General features: G+C 29.2%; 1 protein-coding gene across 1 annotated transcript in view; it reads left to right on the top strand.

Annotated features, from left to right (window-relative positions):
• Cht7 (chitinase 7) overlaps positions 1 to 15,750 on the top strand; it is a 190,716-nt gene that overhangs the window by 111,968 nt on the left and 62,998 nt on the right. Inside the window, exons 3-4 of the mRNA XM_085949477.1 lie at positions 3,800 to 3,881; positions 14,647 to 14,885. Coding sequence (XP_085805603.1) covers positions 3,800 to 3,881; positions 14,647 to 14,885 — 321 coding nt within the window. The remainder of the gene's footprint in view (positions 1 to 3,799; positions 3,882 to 14,646; positions 14,886 to 15,750) is intronic.

The following is a 15,750-nucleotide window of genomic DNA, read 5'->3' as shown; positions in this document are numbered from 1 at the left end:
AAAAGAGAGGTTTTATTTATTTGCATACATTTTTTACAAAGAATTGGGTTAGATATAAATTCATTTATTTATCAATATAAAGACATGTATTTAAATTAATGACATTGCACCAAATTAAACGAATCGTGCTATTTTTAGTAGAAGTTTGAATTTTATTTTTAGTGTGCTATATTTCTGAATGCGTTTTACCGTTTGGAAATCTCTGCTCTACTCTGTAGGGGTCCATTTATATTATCTCCTGTTAGAAGTGAATTTAAAACATGTTAATATTAAAAATCATCGACAATACTAATTAAAAATAAACAAACATAACTAAACATTCACTTAAAAACCAATTCTAAAGAATTAAATTCCGTCTAATTAATTATTGAGTATCTATCGTAACATTTATAAATATTGTTTACTGATATATCAAAGGATCATGGATAACATCGCAATATTATAAACACGGTGAATGCGATCATAAATTTATATGCAAGAAGCTTGTAACGCAAGATAACATGTGTTCATTAGCATTAGAGCCAACTTACAAGGGTGAAACATATCAAACGGGTCAATACGTATTATAATATGACCTATCCAATATTGCCTACTATAATCGATAAACCTGTACAACGCTCTGAATATTGGATGCATAATACTATCTAACGTCTGGTGAGAATTATTATACTTTATCTATTACCCATGTGTAGGGAAATTGTATTTTCCATTATGCGGACGGTATTTTGTATATATAAGAGATGTTGTGTTATATCCGCTTTTCTGTGTATATTGTAAATTGGAAAACCAATTTCGTTATAAATAATTACTTGGCGTTGTGATATAAATTATAAAATATGACAAATAGTTTTAATTGGATGGATTTTGGCAAACAGAATAATTGATTTAATCAGGGCATTTATTTCAGTTAGGACGGTAAGAAAGACGATACATATGAATGGTATTTATCACATCGGCTTCAAGTATCGTGGATCTCAGGTTCAAATCCCAGGCCTGGAAAATTCACATTACCTTTTTTCGTTAAAATAAGAATCTGTTAATACAACCTCCACTCTGTGGATGCCCATATTATGATCTTCTAAGAATCGGATATGGTTAAAAAAAATTTGAATACAATATAGGTGGAGTGACGCACGCCTTTGCCTAATCGTTGTCGATCACGAAGGATAATATGATTGACGAGTAAGAAAAGTGGTCAAATAGAAGCGATGGAGTAGTGGGGTGAGATTAAGATAAAACTACGCGCACTCATATTCAACTGTTGTCGATTACGTGAGCATAGTTAAATTACGGGTTGATAAAGTCGTCAAATAGAGTAATGAGGTGGAGGGACGTATAATATTTTTTATCTAAATCCAACTATCTACACAAATGGATAACGTATATTAAAAACGAATCAGTCTTTTTCTTCATTCTGTATATCTGTGCAATTTTTATTTCCATATCTCATGCGGACAACCTCGCGAGTTATCGTTTGTATCTTATTTTGTATTTAATTGGATAAGTCATGGTATCATCAAATTTTACTTCAATAAACATATTATTATGTACAGTGTGTGCACAGAAGGTTTTCTTATGAGCCATCACTGATTTTTATTTTAATGTCATATAATAACAGCTAAGTTTTATATTAGACCCAGATATATCCTTATTTCAAATCAATAAAATAATAGTTTCTTGTGTTTTATCGATACACAGAAAAAGTTCATACCTATGTTTGATTCTATACATTTCATATTGTAGTTATTATAATATATTATACATGTGACGAAATTTGATTATAATCACTATTTTTGCACATTGATTCTAATTATCGATATTTCTATAGGTATGCAGTATTTTTATAATATTCCCTGTTAATTCCCTTCTAATTTAAAAAAAAAAATAGAAAAATATTTGGTAAGGTATTTTTTAAGATAATTTATCAAATTTATTTAAAATAGCAACCAAAAAATCACAAAGTATTATTTTGTAATACATTAAATGGATTTTTACAAATATAATAGTATGTGTGTTCATATACATATACAACTTTATAATGTGCTAGTAAAAACTATGATTATAATAATCTCTATTACTGAAATGGCTTCCTAGGATCAATTTTGTAATGAAAGCAGATTTGCGTTGCAGATTTTAGGAAACGAGGCAACGCATGGCGTGGTATAATCATTTTGCATGGCGCAGTGCATTTTGTATTAATCTCACCAAACAGAATGCGACGTTGAGTCACCCAACACTGAAATTTAATTGTTCCAATCATCATATTGCAGAGGTGAAATTTAATAATGTATTCAAAGAATCAATTAGCATTATCATTAATACATTTGATATGGGTAAATCTCTACTATTATTACTCATGTCATTGTTATATTATAAATGCATTCATTTTTTCATAAGAAATTATTCTTGATATAACCCAACGCCAATTTAACTGAAGTGAAATTTTATGATGTGTTCAATTGTTCAATTAGCATAATTACTTTTATTATGTGAATACATTGTGTTTGTATAAACGATCATTTTTACTGCTCTTATCGTAATGCGGATGCATTCATTTATTGGAATATAATAAATATTAAATAAAAACAAGTTTTAAATATCAAAATTTATAAAATATTTTTAATAAATTAAAGCAACGCCAATTTAAATGTTTAATATAAAATAATTACAAGATAAAAAGAACTTTTTTTATATACAACGTTTTTAAATTTTCTGTTGAATCATATAAACTTGACTAGCTTAAACGATCAAAAAAATGTGTACATGATAGAAATAATACTAAAATGTCATATTGATTTTCATAGTAATGCACGTATATATTAATAATTTAGTTTTTTTTTAAGTTTTAAAGTTAGTAGGACCCCGGTAATTTGTAAAGGTCGCTAAGTGTGTAAATAAATAAATTTCAATTTTAAATTGAAATTTGAATCTGTATCGCACAATATATAAATTGTAATTAATGTTTTCAACATCACATAAGTACCAAGCATAATATTACATTATGTTGCACAACTAACCCATACGTCTAATTTTAATAAATTTGATCAATTATCTTATTATAGACGTATTATTTATTAATATATTCAATATTTCAATGAGAAGTGATTATTATTATAATACTATGAATAAGTCTTCATTTTTGATTAATTGGACTGTATGAATATATAAATCCGTAGGACCATTTTCGGATTATACTTTCACTTTCGAAGTCAGATAATTTGCAATTATATCATTAGTATATTCTCTGAAGTCGTTCGTAATTACTGTAATTATCATATCGAATAAATAAAATTGTTTTTAATGTTTAAATTACTATCACAAGATATATGATAATAGATCATCCATATGATAAAATACGCGCTACAAGAATTTCTCGTGAATAAAGATAATATAATCTTATATACTACGCAATATCATGATTCTTTTTCATTCATTCTTCTTCTTCTTCCACTCTGTCACGTCCCAACATTGGGATATAGGGCAAGCACAAGCGCCACTTCCCTCGGTCCATCGCCAACTCTTGCGCCTCCCATCATGTGAGACCTGCAGGACGTAGGTGGCTCTTGTAGCACCGCTGCAGGGTAAGGGAGGGCAAAGTTTAAAAACTCTCAGAAAACTTTGTTATTTTTATAAATAACTAGCATGATAGCCTGGCGTGGATCGGTATCTCAACGGATAAGAGCACCCGTTCGGATAGTGAAAGATGGAATCTCATTCTACACAATGTTTTTCTAGGATTTTTCAAAATTTTAATTATTAATTTATTTTTGACTAATTGCATTTTTTCCTTTTTTTCTAGTGGCCTCCCCGGCTGTTGAAATGGACCTTTATGGTGCTTCTCTTTATCACACTTCTCTCCCAAACCACAGACTCTGCAGAAGGTAACTATTATTTATATTAATATATTTTTTTAAATTTTCTCTACAATATGGGGATCCAGGTCGCTTCACGAAGAGGTTTCTTAACAGATTTTTTTTTGATTAAAGAGAAATGGATGTTTGCCATGTTTTCAACAATCTCAACCTATCAGCTACACACATTTGAAAACAATATGTGATTTTTGTCAGACCCAGCATTCGAACCCGAGACCCATAAAATGATAAGCCTAGCGCGTAGCCGCTCGGCCATTGTGGGCATATATGTATGACGTATGCTTAAACTAATCGTAATTTATTTAATCATATGACAATAAACGATATAATGAGGGGTTGCATTACCGGTATTTCCAAACCGGTATCCCAGTATTTTTACAATACTGATATATTATTCTGTATTGAAAGTGGAAACAAATTGTATTAATAATACACATAAAAGGTTTAACATGAGCCTATATGTTGTCGATTTATGCAATGTCTAGTTTACATCCGTTACTCTTCAATGCCTTTTCTGACCAGCAATGTTACGTGCTAGTAGATGCTTCTGTTTTTTCCATATATTTCAAAATAGCGAAATTAATACCGGTATTCAATAATAAATACTGAAATACCGGTATTAGTTCAATAGTTCATTCGGTGTTGCAATCTCTAGATAATATAATAAGAAACAAATCACAGTAAATCAAAACAATGAAAAATGTTTTGCACACATTACGTTCTTCGGTTTCAAATAGGTAATCAATATAAGTATTAATTCATTTTCTCTATTATAGAATTTCCCAACGTTCTTTGAATTGGGCGAAAAGCAAATACAGAATATAAGTAACAATATAAATGAGTACATAAAATTACATTGCCGAGACCGTGACATTATAATATATCTAAATTTTTCAGAAATATTATAATGTCCCATTATACAGACTACTAGGGTCATGCAGGGTCGTAAGGAAATGCCGAAAGAAATACGAAATTTATTTGTTTTTCTGAGCGAAAAATATTCACCTATAAAATATCCATCGCTCTATATCCAAACAGGGTTATAACTCAAGTTAACACATGCACACAACATAAAAGTTCAAAAGGAAATATCTCGAAATGTCACACAACCGACCACTATGTATGTATATTTTTTTGGTATGCTTAACAATGCATTTTATCTTTACATACATAAAATATTTTTGAAATAAGGGTTTTTATATTTTGTGGAAATACGGTGTTTGTTAATCTTACTATACATTTAAGTAAAATAATGATTCAAATCTTTGTAAAATAATTTAGTACTAATATTATAACTACCTAATAATTTCCCTCAAACCAACCCGCCTCGCACCACACTCAGTCTTCGTCAAGCGTATCACGAGGCCCTACATTTGGATGTGAAGCATCAGCAGTTGTTTATTTCTGGGAATATCTTGGGAAAGCAGATGCCCAAGACTTAGGTCACCACTCACTTAAGTGTGCTTTGGCTAAGTTTACAGAGACTCAATTTAATAAAAAGTGCACATGGAAGAAAGTAGCATGGAGAATAATTAATGGAAATAAATGATTCTAATTAATTTGTATATAATATGTAAAAACAAAGCTAATACATCTTTACGTCTGTAATAAGACGCTACATTTTTTTAAAAGCATCATAGTTGGCATTTATGGTGATCAGGTCGGTCGGCCCAAAACCTGGTTGAACCCACTTGAGCTTAGGAGCACATACATACATACTAGAAAAAACATTGACAAAATACGACGCTGAACAAGACTCAAAACTGTATCCATGAGATTCCAGCCAATGTGCTTAAGGCTATATACTTCAGCTGGTCCACGGTCTAAAATGATCGTGACTACGCGACGCGAAGATTGTGCAAACGACGCGTGCAGAACAAAATATAATTTGTCATAAAAATTCAACATGCCTCCATTTAATGTTATGTTTATTGTTCTATTAGTAATAATGTTTTATTTTTCAAGTAATTGGGTAATGTTTTTTTAGTCACCTTTACACGATTCAAGAATTAATTCCCCCATCGCCATCACAAAACAAATTAACGTGTTCACAGCTCGACTTTCACTCTCCGATTACCAGCGAGGCCAAAATTTCGTCGCACCTATAGTTGATAATTATTTGCCATTTCACTGTAGTATGCTCTTAACTAAATTAGCCACATACGTCCTACTTAATTGTTATGAAATTAATAAGTCATGCAACTGAAATGGTTTAAAAATTTAGATAATAATAATATAATATGTTTTTGAGGTGTTTTTAAATAATGTATGTTCAATAACGAATACTATCTTCTATTGTAAATTATTCATTAAATAATTAGCAAGGTATCTATTATTGGTACCTTGATTCAAACCACAAAAGGCAGTCGCCAATATTAACAAAGTTTATAAAACGTTTTAATCACATTACTATTGGTTAATAAATAGCTGAATTGGTAAAGAATATTGTTGAATCATGTTTGGCGCCATATTTGAGAGTTGCCCCAAGAAACTAGTAAAGCATTGGCGTGAAATTTTAATATTATTAGGTAAAAAAAAATTCATTAACCTTTTTATAATCAATAGCGCACTGCTTAGTTTATACATATATACGATCAGTTCACGTCCCATATTGCGCCATTACCGCGGAGTGGCGCTTTGCCCCAAATACCCTGTTTCCCCGTCATTCCCAATCTGCCCACGAATTGCCCCGAAACACCCGCTCAACTGACCCCAGTCTACCCACGCGAGATACATACAAGGGCAAAACATATCGCCCCACTAAATTATAAAGCGGAAATTTATCTTGTATGTAAATATTACCATGAGTATATTGTTATGTGTAGGGAATCCAATCCCGAGCCAAAATTCTGAGCCCGGGATTTCGGGATTACAATTTGACAATCCCGGGATTGGCATTTTTTTCCCTTGCTAATATAAAAATTTTATATTTACAAATAACATCGATAAAATCGGTCAAAAATAAATCTTGTATAATTTATACTATTTAAGACATTTATTGTTAATATTGTACACGGTCAATCTTGGAAATACATAAGTTTATAGAGTTTATGGAGTAAATAATACTGTAATATAAATAATATTGTGAATTTAATATGAGATTGCTGTTTCTGATAGTAAAGATTTAATGAATGGTTTTGCGAGATTTAAAATAGTAAAGCAAATCATGGTATACTTATGGCGTTTCCGCTTCATAAATCTAATTAGTCAGCCAAATATGAAACTATCGTAAAACGTATGAGATCATGATGGAATTACTTCGTTAATAGTGCGAAGCATTGTTTTTTTCCAATTTTCATCGTTTTTACTAATTTATGTGAAAAAATAAAATGAATCGGCAACTTACACGTGGGTAAAAATCAAACTTCATTCAAACTCAGTTTATTTCTAATGTAGTTATTTGTTATTAAAAGTACTTTTTCTGTTATATTTTTGTTTTTATTTTAATTTCCATAAAAATTAATAAAAAAATTAATCCCGAAAGTTTCGGGATTATGTTTATCAATCCCGGGATTCATATGTATCTAAAATAGCTCGGGATCCCGGGATCCCGGGATTGAAATCCCTAGTTATGTATTATACGTATCACAATTTGAAGGAAAGTAGGCGAACAGAAAAATAGATAAGTGCAAATAGACTATTCATTTTTTTCTGACAGTACTTTTATATATTTTGTTCAAACGTGTCATCGCTTATGATAGCTTTGTAAGTTAATTTAATATTATTAAAAATATAATAGTAAACATAATATGATTTTGTAAACATAGTTTCTATATAAACAGAGCATTAATATAATTCGATTCTAAAAAGGAATAATTACAAGATAAAAAGAACTTTTTATATACAACATTTTTAAATTTTCTGTTAAATCATATAAACTTGACTTGACTTGACTAGCTAAAACGATCAAAAAAATTTGTACTTGATAGAAATACTGAATAATGAAATGTCATTTCATATTGATTTTCATAGTAACGCACGTATATATTATTTAATAATGTAGTTTCTAGGACCCCTAACAACCAATAATGTTATCGAAATAACTTTTCATACAAAACAGAATTAACTAACATGAATTCAATTCTACTGAAAGATTGCTAAAAGTATTAAAAAAATGCATTGGCATCGTGTTCTGATATATTCTGAAAGTTTTAAATGTCTAATTAGTCGAAAAGTCAATTAAAAATCGATTGCAAGATTTGTACTGGACAAAAAACCACTGGACAAACAAGAATACGAGCTAATAAAAACGTTGTAAAAAGAAGTTATCCATCAGTTATTTCAAAATAGATTTTATTAGATATTAACTTTGAACACAACTAACTTAATTCACGCCGTGCCAGATGTTAGCTGCAAATGCCAAAATGTTATCTAAATTCAGCTTTTAAAAAGAAAGAAGTTAAGTAGGGAAAATGACTTAACCGTCATTTTAATTGGTTTTTCTTTGATTACTTCAATGATTAATATCAGATTGGGAACATAAAATACCAAAATAATTATCTTCATGCACTTAAGGTCTGTGTCTATTGTACGAGTTTATTTTAACTTTGACCGAAAACCATAACAAAAACGTTTTTGTGCCTCCTGTTAAACTTGATTTATGTGAGTATCCTTGTAATAGTTGATATTGTATGAAATTTAAACAGAAAAATATGTAGATTAAATTTTGTTTAAAACACAAAAAAATAATGAGATAGACAAGGCAGTTACCATTGACCAAAACTTTTACTGTATTTGATTTATAACTTACCAGATCCAGAACAGATCAATCATATTACCATTGAATGCGAATGTCTTTTGGTACACCAGGTATATACCAGGATATACGAGTATATTCAATCTCTGGACATATTTTCTAATATTAAATGTTTAATAGATATCATTCAGAATTTGTTGCCCAATTCTTTTGGGTTTCCGTTATCAAAGCGAACTGTCCAAGATATATTATTTTACATCCCCCCCAAATAAGGGGGTGGTAACATTCTGTGCTAGTTTACTCGATTCCACAGTGGCAGCAATGCCCGTATTACATTCATAAATGTATGAGCTATTCTTTTGTTATTCCAATCTGCATGTTCGCGGAGTTTCCACCCTCATATTTTATCAACTCACACAAAAGCTGTTTACTTTGAAAGCTTTTTCGTTAAGGTGACGATAATAATAATATACTGTCAAGTAAAAGTTTGAATTTTTGATAGCATTTGCTTATATTAATATCCCATGCATATTTTATAAAGAATCCCGTATTATAGAAAAGTTTATTTATAAAATAGAAACACTTTTAACACAAATGGTCTTAGTATTTATTCAGAGTTCATATAGATTAATCAACAATAACAGAGAATACCTCAAACGGTACACGAAAATAGATTAACAAGATAAGATGACTCGCTCGACCCAATAACCAGATGAACTTGCTAAATCAGTTTAGGTATGTATCGCATTTGACAACTAGATAACCATGCTTAATACTAGAAACAAATCTCGGTAGTGTAAAAAGGTGCTTGGTTTCGAAATAAAGGATCTGTATGATCAAAAGGGTCAGAGATAGTCAGATTAAGCTGAGGCTGTGTGATTGTGAGTGAAAATTACGGATTTAATCTTAATCCGTCTACATAACGCTTGCGATATCCAGGTAATAGGCAGCGTCATCTGTGAGTCTCTTTTCAAAGTCATGCCGCTACAGTATATTAATATACAGTACGTAAAATCAGATAAGTGATGTTTAATATACTCACCGGAAACATAAAATTAACGATTTTTTTCAGATTTTTTCATAGCTTGGAAATTATTATAATTATTGTTGAGTAGGTGAAATAATACTATGTCTTGGTTTAATCTAATATTACAAAATTATTTGTTTCTTATTGTCCCATATTCGTAATATAAAAATGGTGATAATTTACAAACATTTCATTATCTGCCATAATGTTTTGAACAGTCAATTGGTAGAATGCTAAGCTTAAATCTGTGTTTGTAAATTTTAAGCCAAGAAGTTCTGTTCTGCTAGAGAATTGCTTACCAGAAATATTCTCTTGGATAATATGAATCAGAAATTTATTACTCAAGGAATTTTGCATTGCATGGCCAATCTATTCTACCTATACAGTTTTAACTTAATCCATTATATAAGTAAATATTGAAAAAGTATTTTACGTCTTCTTAATGTGGTTTATCATAATATATTGTATTTAAATTTCTTGTATTTTGAGTAGTTTAGTATAATTCAAGCATAAATGATGGCCAAATGGTAATGTGTCGAATTATAATATTGTATGAGTCCCGGGTTAGTTTCTCTGGTTTGGTAAATTTGCATGTTTTTCAATGTGTGTTTGGACTCAAGAGTATGGATCTAATTCTATTATGTTAAGGAATTCACTTACATAAATTTTTCGTTACAAGAAACATCTTTTAATACAACTATCCTATTAGAATCTAACATGTTGATGTATATATAATATATATATATATATATATGTATGATATCTTACAGTATGTAGGTATTAAAGTATCATAGCAAAGGGGCCAGATTTATAATTGGCTGTTTATTGGTAAATTTATCCGATTTCGAAGAACTATGCGAATGGGTTAATTTTTAAATAATTTTAATGTAAACATTATTCTGCTAATATGAAGTACAATTAATTACACAAAATATTTTATAAATTAGTAAAATATTTATAAGTAGCATGCAGTGAATTTTATTTATATGGATCATATTGAATTTTAATCATATATTTCTACTTTGTGTTATATAATATATTATTATGGTTGAATAACTAATTAAAATCTAGGAGGTAGATGACGAAATTATGTGAGTATATATGAAATATATAAAGAACCAATAACAATGATAATAGTCGTAAAATAAAGGATGTAAATTCATACATTATATAATATAAGCCAATAAAATAATAATTATTAAACTATTGATATGTTGGGTCTTCCCAAGTGTATAAAATACCTCCTCCAGTCTCCTGGAAATTACTCAAGAGTACCTAAAATAGCGATTGCATTACCTCCTTGGATTTATATGCTTATTTTTTGTCCAAATATCTCAAAACCCAGGGACATACAAACGTATTGAGACAATATGATTTAATTTAAATATAATGAATATGATTTTTTTATAATTGATAAAAAGAAGTAAAATTTTTTTCGCAATAATCTGAAGCCATTCTTAATAAGCTCGCCCTAAAAACTAAAAAAATACAATCCAAAATTACTGAGTTAAATAGAACATATTATTTAGAATAATGCCTGCAATTGTGCATTGTGTCCGTGTCAACGAAAATAATATATTGCTGAAAGCGAGCTAAAATATTATTTTTAACACTCTTTATAATAAAGACACGAAAACTAGTTTGGTTGATGGGAAATTTTAGAATTCGTTCTCAAAGACTTTGAATGGTTTATTGTCTGAAAACTCACAATGCTTACAAAAAGCGTGTGTGACCTTAAATAAAATGTAGATATTCTTTGACAAAAGTAAGTTAATGTAGTCTTATCTCGTATTTATTTCTCTAATTATAGTACTTGCTCATATTTATACGACTATTGTTTTAGATTTGTTATTGTTTAAGCGAGGTGTCAAATCACTAAAAAAAATATTCCGCTTTTGACACAATACATTTTTGTTTTTCAATTAACATTTCACCATCTCTGTTACATTCATTCATAATATAGTAGTACGGTGTTGAATATAAAAAAGATATAATTGCTAATGGAAAGGCGGTTTTTTTGACGCAAATTACGCTTAAAAATATTCATACATTTTTTGTTTAAATTTAAAATTTTTGTGGTTGGGTCAGAATATGATTGAGCAAGTGGCTATCACCTATTTCTCGTTAAAATATCTTAGAACAAACCTCCACCCTATGGAAACCCATGTGATTTTATTAGGATCGGACATGGTAAAAAAAAATATTATGTGTTGTCACTGGCATCCTCAATAATATGTATTTTTAATTAAATGTTTTTTTATTCAACGAATAACTTACAAGATTAATGTAACATTCTAATTATTGAACATTCATACGAAATAGTAAATTAAAAATTATTAGCAAGTTCAAGTAAGTTACAACAAAAAATCTTGGAGTGATCCGTGACGTCGGTTAGTAATTAAAGTAATACCTACCTACTTGATTTAAAATACAAAAGCCGATAGCTAATAGTAGCTCAATTTGGTAAGCGCTTTAGTGAATATTGAAAGCCATTAGTCAAAATTTGTCGCAATTAAGTATGGCTCCTTTAGAATATTGGTCTATGTACGTGAGCGCGATCCGCGAAAGATGCAGGTTTGATTCTTTCAAATTCAAAAAGATTTTTTCTCTTGGTTATAATATGTTTTCTCAGAAGTGTTTTTAAAATTATCTATTTTTGGTTAAATGGTGTGATGTATGCCACTGCACTAATGCAATATTTTCTTATTCGTTGGATGCAATCTTCTTCCAATGGAAATTCATGGTTTGATACTGAGTATGACTTGTGCATCTCTCTTCATACTATATTTCAGGTGCATACGTAATCGACGCTAGTCACATAAAGTCAAAATATCTTAAATTATTCTACAAAGCCATACTGGCAGTCTTATTCCATATTAGGGCCTTCAGATTGAATAGATATAAGTACTTTGTACAATAATCACTTGTAAGAAGTCAAGCTTATTAATAAACAATAGATAACAATTTAAGCCGAATGGATTTTCAATCAATCAGCCCAACACGCAATGCAAACGCAACACACACATTTATTTAAAAACAATATTAATTACAGATTAAATTTAAAATTCAACATTAATATCTTAATAAAAATAATATTATCTGTTTGTAATCTGAATAAATTAAATATAAATTTGTTAAAATATAAATGTTAACAGGACAGAACAGATTAAAAATTATTTCGGCTTGAATGCTATTCTACTATAATATGTGAATAATTGGTCTTATAGTTTCGGTCAATTTTATACAAATTACTAGACACTCTTCAATTTAGTTTGGAATATAGAGAAAAATCATCTTATATAGGATGCATCTTTTAACAATTTTGATCAGTAGCTAATATTAATCTGAATCACACACGGAATATTAATGTATTCAATTACACTCTGAATATTCAATAGTTAGATACTTCCTCAAATTCATAAATGAAAGTCTCTCATCCAAAACACCTCTGATTTAATTCAACGATCTCATGCAATTAATATTACGTTTTTATTAAACAGTATTTTCACTGCTAAGGAAAGATTTTTCAATCTATTTAATGGGTAACAGAATATATAATTATCTAAGATGAAGCAAAAATTTTAATATTTCTTTCGAAGTCTGAATATCATTTTATCATTAATTATTTTAGAGCATGAACTTTCTCTATTTTTTCAAGTGAAACTAAACTATTTGATGAAAATACCTATGCACCAATAGCTGCGCTCCGTTATTTATAGCTTTACAAATATATTTGACAGTAGCGGGTCGTCCATCTGGATTTATTTGTGTGTTCTACCCGCTAGCATGTGACATCTGTTTGGAAAATTGCGAAACTCTCCGCCCCATAAAGTGCATTCGGTGATACATTTGGTGCAACTTTTAAATCCTGATTGATGGATTCATTTTAATGGAATGAACATTCGAGATGCGAAAAAACTAGGTACTATCAATATGAATGCATATAATATATAATATAACCGGCGTTACTAGAGTCAATTTAATTAAACCATTATATTATAATACTTTTTTGATATTATGTGTCTTATAATGTACCTTTTGCTTATGATATGTATTTTTAAAGTAAAATTATTATTACCTATTAAACTTGTTTGAACAATAAAAACTGGGTGTTTTAATGGGTTGATTCCCAGACTAAGGACTATTGCCTCCTTCGAGGGTGCTAGAAGTCTCAAGAGAAAGAAATAGGATAGTATAGGGCTCTAATATCTATACTCTAATAGGGCATAATATAATATAAGTCTATATCTCATTGGAGTAAGCATATAATTATAGTAATAACGATAGTAGTTTTATTTTTGTAATTTTATGTATTTTAAGTGGTATTACGCCCTACATATTGTATACAATTTTTATTAAAAAATTTTCCCCTAAAATAATGTCATGAACAAAAATTAATCGTGTATTCTTCGAATGTTTATGGTATTTTTGAATTCAGAACTGTCTTGAGAGATTTTAATTTTTTTTTTTTTAAATCAAGTGAATCTTTTTGACATTTGGATCAATTGATTTTGTGGTTATTAAAATATTAACACTATTTAAATATTCAATTTTCCAATTCCTATTTAATCAAACCAATCGTTAAACCAAATTAATTTTAATATACCTATTCAAAGGCTTCTGGTTTTAAATCAAATGTTCATGAACAAAACATCAGTTCAAAACCTTTTTACTTGTAATCATAATATATTTTTGTGATTTTCACCGCTCCGTGTAACTGTTCATATATTTTTTAAATTCCAATTTTGTTATAGCAATATATTCTAACACGAGTTTTATAACTGTGTGATATAAATGATCGATTAAAATCAATTTCAGCTCACTTTAATGAGTTACCATGAGTTATTAAAATACAATATGTTAAAAAAAGCTATACACTGAAAGCATAATATAATATCATATAAGGGAGAATGTAGATTCTTATAATAAAACATTTTGCATCAACAATCATTATAGTTATCGTAATATTAAAATAAATAATTAGGAAAACGTATAATGCACAACTTTTCCCTTTTTTAAACATTAATACTCATATTAATGATTTTCCACAGCTACGAAACGAAGAATACGACGCCCGTCGAAAGTGACGACGTCAGTGTCGAGCAGTAGTAGTACGAGCGTCGTGGCGCGTCGCAGCGGAAACGGAAGTGACCAGCAAGCAGCTGGTAGTGCGCCGAAGCCTGCATCGTCACGCTTCCGGCGACCACCGGCGGCCCGGAAGTCCTCCGCGGCCCTTGATAATGCTGTCCTGGGAAGCTCCAAAGATTTAAAAGACAAGGATGGATATAAGGTAACCTATTATATAAATATTTTAGAAAATTTATACGCTTCTTTTTTTGTAATTAATTTATGATGTACCAAATTTAACTGTTAATAATAATTTATAACTGATTACAATGTTGAGTTCAATATACTAGATTACTTTGAGAATCATAATATTTAAGAAAATGTATTAATGCAATATTTTTGAACCCAATGGTTAAAAAAACAATGCGCTTTTTTAATTATGATTAATTAGTTAGAATCAAATATCTTGAAGACAATAATTCTTTTTTAAGTTGTGATAACTATTAAAATATTATCATTAATTGAGGCTGTTATTTTTCTAGTAATCGCAAGTAATCACAAAAAATCGTCAAACGCACTGTGACTTCAAAATATATAACATTTTCTTTACATATTATATTTACATATATATTATTATACATATTTACATATTATTAATCAAACGTATAGCGAATTAAAATATTATTGAAGTCATAATTCTATTTAACTAGCAAACTGAGCTTCATTATATACTATATAAAAATGTACTTATAGAATCAGAATCAAGAAAAAAAGGAAATTACCGACTTTGTAACTTATCAATTTTCCTACATCTTGAAGTGTGAGAAATTAATCATTTTTCTTTGATTTAATTAAAAACAAACGTATGTCTTCTTTTAATATTTAAAACCAATAACTACGTATATAATACGAGTATATATCAATTTTTAATAAATTATTTTTTTATTCAACGAATAAATCACAAGATTTATTAATGTAATATTCTAATTATTGAACATACATAATTTTGAAAACACTTCTGAGAAAATATAATATTATAACAAAGAGAAAAAATCTTTTTGAAAAAAGTAAAACCCCCGCAGGAATCG

The sequence above is a fragment of the Rhyacophila brunnea genome, unplaced genomic scaffold (genome assembly GCF_057557595.1).
Source record: "Rhyacophila brunnea isolate RB1 unplaced genomic scaffold, BYU_Rbru_1.0 scaffold_22, whole genome shotgun sequence".
Lineage (NCBI taxonomy): Eukaryota > Metazoa > Arthropoda > Insecta > Trichoptera > Rhyacophilidae > Rhyacophila > Rhyacophila brunnea.
This window is presented reverse-complemented; position numbering and strand designations above follow the sequence as displayed.